At 42.6% G+C, this 9,979-nt stretch overlaps 1 protein-coding gene across 1 annotated transcript; it reads left to right on the forward strand.

The window, feature by feature from the left end:
- Positions 1–655: 655 nt before the first annotated feature.
- LOC146855785 (zinc finger BED domain-containing protein 5-like) lies at positions 656–9,620 on the forward strand. The gene is made up of 2 exons (XM_085650656.1): positions 656–709; positions 7,373–9,620. Exon 2 carries the CDS (start codon positions 7,391–7,393, stop codon positions 8,402–8,404), a length of 1,014 nt encoding a protein of 337 aa, XP_085506782.1. The 5' UTR covers positions 656–709; positions 7,373–7,390; the 3' UTR covers positions 8,405–9,620.
- The last annotated feature ends 359 nt before the right edge of the window (positions 9,621–9,979 follow it).

Raw genomic sequence — 9,979 nt, forward strand, 5'->3', positions numbered from 1 at the left:
GGGTTGAAGACACCTCTCATATTGAGTTGTGCTTTGTCGAGTGCAGTGAATGTTGACACGTATTTGCTAAGCGTTTTGATCATATCTTCGCTGAAGAGTAAACCTTTAGGATTTTGGGAAGTTTCTTTGTCTGCTATATCACTCAGTTTCAGGTTTATTTTGGTAAGCACTACCCTTCTTCTCTCAGCGTTCAGGCTGGCATTAGCATCTCCCAGAAGGACCTTAGCTCTCTGGCTCCATCCTCTGATAAGCTCTGTATCGAGAATTGGCCCATTAATATGGCTTTCTTCAGTCATGTCCATAATCCTGGCTAGAGGACCCAGGACGTCAAGAAGACGGTCTTGACAGGCCTTAAGGCAGTGTTCTTCAATCTGTGGGGCGCGCCGCCATCCCAGGAGGGGCGCGCACTCCACCCTAAAAGCTTACCTTCGTTGTTTTCTTTTTCGTCTGTCCCACGTCGCAAGTTATCACCCATTTCAAATGGGGATTTTTGATTGGATAAAGCCGAAGCAGCAGGCAATCAGCACGTAGGAACGTCACCAGTGACGTTCCGCCAATGAGGGGGCCAGCAGCTGAGATTGCAGGAAGTGCAGCGAAATTTGCAGGCATAAACCTCCTGCATTCCACTTTTGCTGCCTTTTACTTCCTATGAATGTTCTCCTACCTTTTACCGTCGCCTCGCTATGAAGGACTGCTAAAATCTGCACAGGTAAGAGGGCTTTTTCAAAGTCTCGGGGTGGGGGGGCGTTGTGGATGTTGGGATGATATTTGGCCATGACCCCGTAACGGAGGGTTGGAGGGAGGGGAAATCGATGGGGCACGACGTGCCCATGCTTCTGGAATTTCACAGGGTTAATTCCTACAGCTGAAATGCTTCAGCTGCAGTGGGTGGCAAGGGGTCTTCTCTGCTAAAATCGAAGGTGAACGATTTGGTTTTAGCAGAAGAAACTCCACTGCCTCCCACTGCAGCTGAAGCATTTCAGCTGTAGGAAAGTAACCCCGTCCTGGGAGGATGTAACTTTCAGGTATCCTCCAGTGAAAGTGCTTGGCCGGATATGTTTGGGATTTAACCCACTTCCCGCCCTCTGTTTACCGATTATTAAACGTGTCATATGGTTTTAAATTTTCTCCCGTTTACGGGCGGTTCATTAAAACACTGCAGGATTGTATTTGCAAGTGTGGTTTATGGCACTTATTTAAAAGGTTGCAGGACTCTTTTTAATAGAATGGTCACGTAGCACGTTTTATTTTTATTTTTTCACGTACATTACTACTATGTTTTGTGCCTATATAGGCAATGTAACCTAGGCAATTTGAATATTGGTATGTTGATGCGCTTCTGCTTACACAGTGACCATCTGCTCTCTCTGAACATTCGCTGACCTCTCTGGACGCACACCGCCCTCTTTGCTTAAACACTGACCACCTATCCTCTTATCTCCCGTGAACACTAACTGTTCTTTCTGCTCATACAAAGCTCTCTCATGCTCACCATCCTTTCAACTAACACGCTGTTCACACTCGGATTCTCTGCTCCCTGCTCCCTCTAACATTGACTGCTTTTCTGATCACTGTCCCCTCTGAAAACTCAGCACCTTCATTGCTCCCGGTTTCTTCTGCTCACGCGTTGATCCTTCTACTCACACACTGCCTCCTCTGCTCCCTGCCTCTTCTAGTCCCACCCTGCTCACTCATAGATACATCGCATTCTAATTCAGAGAATCGGGATTTGAAATCTGTTGATGGTAAAGTCCACTTAGTTGGAAATTCAGCCAGAATGACAGCGTACATTTAGATGGTTGGCAGCCTTTTTGGATTTAAGTGTGGGATACCCTCTAGAAGTAGAACACTACTTTTCAAACACTCGTTTGTGGATATCCGCACATCTCTTGCCCAGGAAATACTTGCAGTTTTACATCAATGATGGACCTTTCCGGGGTGGAAATGAGGCGCTCCTGTATTTAATAGAAGTGTAGATGGAGAAATGGTAATTGTCAAACTGCCAGTCCTCATGGCATTTGCACTTTCTGGAAAATCTGTATGAGTTAAGTAAGTATGCGTTATTACCACCTTTTAAAGGAGGGTATCCTGAATGTGTTTGGTGGAATTCAAACTTTGTGACCTGCAGATCAGTACATAGTTCAGTGGCATGCTTTCAGCTCACTGATCTATCACGAATGCTCCGACTGTATTTCCCTGGATCAGCTCCCACATTTTAGTCGTTTCTATATTTTGATTGGTAAGTTATTTTTGCCTTGCTTGAGTGAAAATTCCTTGTTTAAATATAATGTGTCGCATGCATCTGTATGTACTCTAGGCCTTTGACACTGAATGCTTTTATGAATGGGACACTTCACTTCAAACTTGGCCCTTGTGATTAAGGGCACAGCTTAAAAACACCTAAGCTAAAAACCTGTGCTAAGCATGTTGTGCCGCACGACTGGAATTTTGCTGTTTCTGTCATTAAATCCAGATATATAATACATCAAGTAACATTACACTTACAACAAGCCTGAACTATTGACTTTGTCAATGGTTGTTAGTTGCAGCCTGTACCTATGTGCCATCTTATGTGTGGGTGTTCGAAATTCATAATGCATAACTTGTATAACAAGCATTGGCATAGCCAATAGGTCTCGCATTTGGAACCTTATAAGTGTTTAGCCATGCAAGAGTTGGTGTTGTTGCACCAAGGATATTCTGCTGCATAACTTAATACTTATACGGTCCAAAAAGCGAGACCTATTGGCTATGCCAATGCTTGTTCAAAGTCTGTGGGGGGAAGAGGGCATGTTGGGCAGAGGTTGGGCTGTAACAGAGGAGGGAAGGGAAATCGATCGGGCATGACGTGCCCATGCTTATGCAATTTCACAGTGTTAAATTCTTACAGCTGAAATGCTTCAGCTGCAGTAGGAGGCAAGGAATCTCCTCTGCTAAAACCAAAAGCATGTCCTTTCACTTTCGGTTTTAGCAGAGGAGACTCCCTGCCTCCCACTGCAGCTGAAGCATTTCAGCTGTAGGAATTTAACCCTGTCCTGGGAGGATTAGCTTTTCCCAGAAAGGAGAAAAAGTTTATTTTAGAATTATACAGGCAGTATGTATTGGCTTCCTAAACTGTATTGCACTCGCAATTATATAGTGCTTTTTTTGCTTACTGTGAGTGCTGAAGTACTTTTGGGGGTTATGAGATATTCCTAGTCTTTTGTTTTCAGAGGTACCTTTAGGGCAGCAGTCCCTGGGCCTGCACAGAGAAGCTAAACTACACTATTTCAAACCAGTTTGTAAATATTTGAGGAATGTTCAACTTTCTCTAAAATATTCCCGTACTGGAGTTCAAATATTACATAGGCCTCCCAGGCAATTGTGTGGAATGTTGCACTTGGGCTGCATTTAAAAGAGCACAGCAGGCAAGCTGGAAAATACGTAGTTTCTTTTAGAATTATACAGGCAGGCAGCAACACTTACAGGGCTAGAAGGTCTTCATGCCAAAAAAAAAATGCCAGCTATGTGTTGTATATATACCCTGCAAATTGCTTGTCTTGGCACTAAATACGGGTTATAAATAAAGTATGTGTTCATTTGTAATGTGACTTTTCTGTCTTTGTTCCCTTTCAGTCATGTATCTTTCAGGCAGCCCCAGAAGGACAATTTCAAGTGCTTTCTATTTATATTTGCTGTTCGAAGTATGCATAGATAAGTGCTGAAAGTACAGCTTTAGGTGACTGCTTATTTTTGTACCGCCTGAGACATCAAAATAAGGAGCTGGCAACTCTTATCATAAAACTGGAAGTTTGTTGCAGGATCACCACGTTATTTATTTCCTCCACCCTCGATCCCTGGTTAATGCCATAATAGAAATAGTTTAACTTATATGTGAATTCCTACGCCGCCGTCAATAACATGCTGACATACTTCAAGTGTCTGGGAATGCACCCTACATTCAGACAACACACCCTTCACTTTCACGTTCACCCTGCACACAGCGATCACAATGCCCTCACACTGTTCCCCATGCACTCACACTAGTCACCCGCTCACCCTGCACTCACAGTGATCACTCTGCACTCACAATGCACTTGCGCTGTTCACCCTGTACCTCACCCTGCAGTCACACAAACACACTACTCACCCTGCACTCCTGTGACACTTCACTCACCTGTCCCCCTCACTGCTCACTCTGCAATCTCACTTTAAGAAGCCTATCACTAACCATACATTATTTTGTCCCACTCTACACTTACATCCGCACCCACATTCATATGGTCACCTCACTCACCCTGCAGTCAGTCCTCTTACCCTACTCTCTCACTGTCGCATGGCTCACCGTGCACTCACATGGGCACTCCTGCCACCCACACAGTGCAGAGGGTTAATGTGCCTGCTACAAAGACATGTACTATGCAGATGAAAGAACTGAGTGTGTGTAAACTAGGAGTAGCGCTAGAAATAAATGAAATGTTTGTCAGATGAGGTGCACTGTTGGTGAGCGGTAGTGAGGGAATTCATGGAGAAGGAGGAAATGGTGGAGGGGGCACCAAAAAAGACTGTTGCACTGTGTGCAACCAGTGCTAGGGCCGGCTCTGTCTGGGAGTGTTAACCCCCTCCCCTGAAGTTCGGGTATAGTTGCGCCCCTGCCCACAAGTATGGTCATGTCGTGCTCCATCAAGGTTTTCGTCCCAACTTACAAAAGGACACATTTACATGCACTGCAATCCAGCCTTTCAGGGGGCACCTTGATAGAGACAGCTCTGTTTTTGCCCTGATGACCAGGAATAATTCCTAAACAGATTCTTGTAAATACAGTTTTTTTTCCTCCATTTCTTTTTAATGTGGGTGATGTGAAAGAGTCTATTAATTTTTGCAGAGAAATGTGTTTGTTTCATGCAACAACCATAACGGGTCCTCGCATACGAGAAATTGGAGGATATCACAGCTATTATTCACTGTAAAATTAGTGGGCGGCTGCTGTGTTACAAGGGTGAAAAAGCACATCACTATCTCTGAATATTAGATGTAAACACTTTTAGAATTTCGACCATAGTGTCTGTGCACTGTTAGTAGACTGTATAAAGAGGGTATGGCAGAGCTAAAAGTGAATCATAAACTCAAAGCTGTTCTGAGCAGGGGGCCCCAAAATAGATTTGGCCCTGGGCCCCCAAAATCCTTAACATGTCCCTGTCACCACAAAGTCTGTCAGACAACATTGCTCTGAAGTAAAATAGGCAACATCGTGAATTTTTTATTAGTTCTATTTATTTAACCATAAGCCTGATGTGCCCTAAACCCCCAAAGCTTCAGGCAAGCACCTTATCGTACCACTAAGGAATTCTCAATGAGGTGTGTGTTCAGTGCCCTCTCTGTGGACTTTGACGTTTGTCTTCAAATCCCTAACTGGTTGGTGGGCAATTATCCCATTAACTATGCCTAAAACGTTTGTTAATGATTTCTAGAAAATAATTGTTCCTCGTGTACCAGCTCTGAGCTACGGAGTGCTCAAACTCTGATAACACTGTCTCCCTTACAGACACTCAGACGTTTACATGGGTACACATTCTGTCAAACAAACACATAATAGTGCATGTGTGCACACACACACACACAGCTATCATTAGCAGCCTTGAAAATGCTATAGAAGTTAGAGATTCAAAGCATCATATACACACATTATTGTATTTAGCGTGATTCCACTATGAAGATTGATTTGGGCTGAAAAAGCATACTTAAAATTCAAATTTCTGTCATTTTTAGGCTTTGTTTGCATATAATGCTAACTCTTCATAGCTACCTGGGTGTGTAGGACGTTTGAGGTCTTTAAAATCGAACCGGAGAGAGTATGATTTATACTCAGAGCTGCTGACTTGGTAACTGGGGAGTCGAGTTTGAATCCTGGCCTTGGCGCTACATCCCGTGATCTAAGACAAAATAATGTAATTTATCCGTGCGTAATGTAATAAATATGACCCTGTGTAATGCAACTGGTGTTCATTTAAAGTGTTAAAGTGCCCGGGAACTGCGTTTACACAATGTAAAACTGTTAAAAGAGATTATTTTGAAAGAAATTATTGACACTCATTTTTCCCAATATACCAAGGTGGTGTCTTAACCAATGGAGTCTTAGCTTTGGCATTGGAAAGATTTATATTTTTAATACAAATTTTACAAAAGGTACAGAGTGGCGGTACGGAGTATCCCAGGAGCCCTCCTTGTTCTGTTCCAGATGCCATTCAGCTGCACATGTTGTATCAACCCTTTTTGATGCAGTAGAATAAGTTATTTTTTCCCAGTGCTTTTTTTGCCCTGGTCTTCCATCTGTAATTTTGCAATGGTCTATGAGCAAAGGCCAGGGCTCCATGAAAATTATGCGGCCATACTTAAACAGTCCAAAAACCACAATTAAGACCTCTGAAGTTGAGAATCAGAGGCAGTGCAAGTTTCTCACAGTGCCTGTCACTGGGTCCTAAATGTTCCAAATGCATGCTCATCCAATCCTGCACTTCTCTGCAGAGTGCACATTACATTAGACACATGTGCCAGTTGTGATTCTGTGCGAAAGTGCAAAAAGGAACTGCACAGGTGTTGAAATATTAACATGGCACAAGTAAAAGAACCGTTGTGCTTACAGGAGGGTGGGTGTATTGTGTATGGGGAATATTGAAGTGAAGGAGCTGCAAGGAAGTACATGCAAGATCAATGTAACAAACTGTAAAGAATGGAAAGCTAATGTGGCCCTGCCAGAAATCAAATTCTTAACTTGCCAGCCATCAGGACTTCAACTAATAACTTGCAGATCATTGCGTATTTTATTTGCCCTTAAGATAAGGCAGCAAGTAACTTCTAGGCATGTCATTCACTCCCTTGCCCATCACTATGATTCTGATCTCAGGAGCTTTCATGGTGTCTCATGCATAACAAACTGAGAACATGCAAGTCATATTTCTCAAACATTTTCTCTTTATTGCAAGGGAAAAAGCTACTTGATCGCTAGGCCGAGGAATCCTGTTCAAGCAGAAGAAACATCTGAGGAAGTGAATAAGAAGGTACGCATTTGTTTTTGAGTGATTGGTGAAGGGGCAGTGCTGAAGTTTGCCCTCACTAATCTTTGAACAAGTAACTTGCAGAGCCTCATCGGTGGTATACAGCATAAACATAATGCAGCAATTTTTGGGAGCACCTACTTAAAGCCTGGATGAGCTGTAATTACTTTTTATCCACTTACCACAGAATGATTCTTTTATCCAAATGTATTTTATTTTATTTAAAACATAAGAAGATTTTAAACTACAAAGTAAAAAAAATCTGCTGTACCTCATGCAGCTGTACAATTGCAGCATGTACTATTCATTAACATGCAGCTTCAAATTTTGTATCTTAGGTTAAGCAAGCATTTGACATGGATCGTTTTCTGCTCCCAAAAGATGGTAGAGTGCTCAAGCGAAAGGCTGAAACAGAAACCGATGGAGAGAGAAAAGCTGCAAAAACAAGGAAATATGATTCCTCCTATTTGGATATTGGTTTCACCTGCGTTGTTGTTAGTGGAGAAAGTAGACCACAGTGTGTGGTTTGTGGCGTGATCTTAGCTAACGACAGCTTGAAGCCAACCAAACTAAGGCGTCACTTTGAAACAAAACATGGGCCTCTAGCAGGAAAAAGCAGCGATTTCTTTTTTGCCAGGAAGTTGCAAGAGATATCTCAGCAGAAAGAAGCGGTGAAACATGTGGCAAATACTCCTGCAAATGCATTAAAAGCATCATACCAAGTAGCATACCACATTGCCAAAAACAAAAGGCCCTTTGTAAGTGGAGAAAAGGTGATTCTCCCAGCATTGCTAGACGTAGCTAGGACAATGCTTGGTGAAAAAGCAGCAGAGAAGTTCAAAAGTATACCCATCTCAGACACAACAATTTGCCGCCACATCTCTGACATGTCACAAAATATCCAGGGACAGCTCATAGCTCGGTTGAAATCAAGTTTGTTTGCTCTGCAGCTGGATGAAGCAACTGATGTGTCAAAGTATGCCCATTTAATTGCTTATGTTCGTTACTGTTATGAAATGCTAGTATTAGAAGATGTTTTATTTTGCAAGCCAATCAAGGGGCGGGCAACAGGATCCGATTTGTTTGCCATTATCAATGACTTCCTGAATATCCATGGCTTAAAATGGGAAAATTGTGTTGGAAGCTGCACAGATGGTGCTCCTTCAATGTGTGGTGCTAGGGCTGGCCTAAAAGCTAATGTATTGAAAGTGGCTCCACGTATTCTGTGGACCCACTGTATGATACACCGGGAAGCCCTTGCTGTTCGAAACATGGACAGCGAACTAGAGGATGTGCTGAATTCTGCTATAAAAATAGTACATTTTATAAAGACCCATCCCACAAGAGCTCGTCTATTTCCAATTTTATGAGCATGATGGCTTGCTGTTTCATACAGAAGTGCGGTGGTTATCCCGGGGGAAAGTGCTGTCTCGCATCTTTGAATTAAGGTTTTATTTTGCAAGCCAATCAAGGGGCGGGCAACAGGATCCGATTTGTTTGCCATTATCAATGACTTCCTGAATATCCATGGCTTAAAATGGGAAAATTGTGTTGGAAGCTGCACAGATGGTGCTCCTTCAATGTGTGGTGCTAGGGCTGGCCTAAAAGCTAACGTATTGAAAGTGGCTCCACGTATTCTGTGGACCCACTGTATGATACACCGGGAAGCCCTTGGTGTTCGAAACATGGACAGCGAACTAGAGGATGTGCTGAATTCTGCTATAAAAATAGTAAATTTTATAAAGACCCATCCCACAAGAGCTCGTCTATTTCCAATTTTATGAGCATGATGGCTTGCTGTTTCATACAGAAGTGCGGTGGTTATCCCGGGGGAAAGTGCTGTCTCCCATCTTTGAATTAAGGAAGTTTCTTCTGTGTTTGGACCCCTGCAAAGCAGAACAACTATGCAAACCCCGCTGGCTTGTGCTTCTAGCATACCTTGCTGACATTTTTGAGAAGTTAAATTCCCTGAATCTATCTCTGCAAGGAGCTGACATGACATATTTTACCATGAATAAAAGAATAACTGCATTCAAGAAGAAGCTTGATTTATTGAGAAGACTAGTTGAAGATGGCCTGTTTGAGCAGTTGCCATGTTTAGCAGATGCTCTTGCGGACACTGAATATGAACATCCAAGTGTTGCTGAGATAATAAAAAATCACCTGACTTCTCTCAGGGACAGTTTGCAAAAGTATTTTCCTGAGGACAACGATTACTTCAATGACTGGGTTTCTCAACCATTTCTGGCAGAGGTAGCAAGCCATCTCCTGATTCGTATGCAGGAAGAACTGATTGATCTCCAAAGTGACCGCACTCTGCAGATGCATTTCAGCAAAGTCTCACTGGGAGAGTTTTGGCTGAAAATGTCAGCAGAATATTCAGCTTTGAGAGAAACTGCTATCAAAACTCTCTTGCCTCTCAGCTCGTCCTATTTATGTTTGATTGGGTTCTCAGCACTTGCGGTATTAAAGACTAAGTACCGTTCAAGACTGGATGTGGAGCACAACCTGAAGATGGCAGTAGCAAAAATCCATCCACAGATTGACCGTCTCTGTGGCGAAAAACAGGCACACCCGTCACATCAATGTTGGTGTTATTATCAATCTGTCATGTGTAAAACAAAGGATCCTAGTAAAAACAATTTACGCACATTTTACTTGGCTGTACAATAACATTTATAGCACATAAGTCTTGTACAAAACAATACGTTTCTTTACCAGGTCATTATTAATCAGTAAAATGTGATTATTACAAAGGCTTACAGTCAGCACTAAAACTTGTTGTTTCAATAAAGCAGCAGAGACTGGGTCGATCTCTGTCCAAATTAAGGGCATGGTGGGTACTCTGGTATGCAAAGGTTTAATACTGATCTTTACAGGCTTGATAGTTAAAATGCAGTCTACATCATTAATCATGTTAGGACCATAAAGTAGAACGCGCTTGA

The sequence above is a fragment of the Triturus cristatus genome, chromosome 4_1 (assembly GCF_964204655.1).
Source record: "Triturus cristatus chromosome 4_1, aTriCri1.1, whole genome shotgun sequence".
Classification (NCBI taxonomy): Eukaryota; Metazoa; Chordata; class Amphibia; order Caudata; family Salamandridae; genus Triturus; species Triturus cristatus.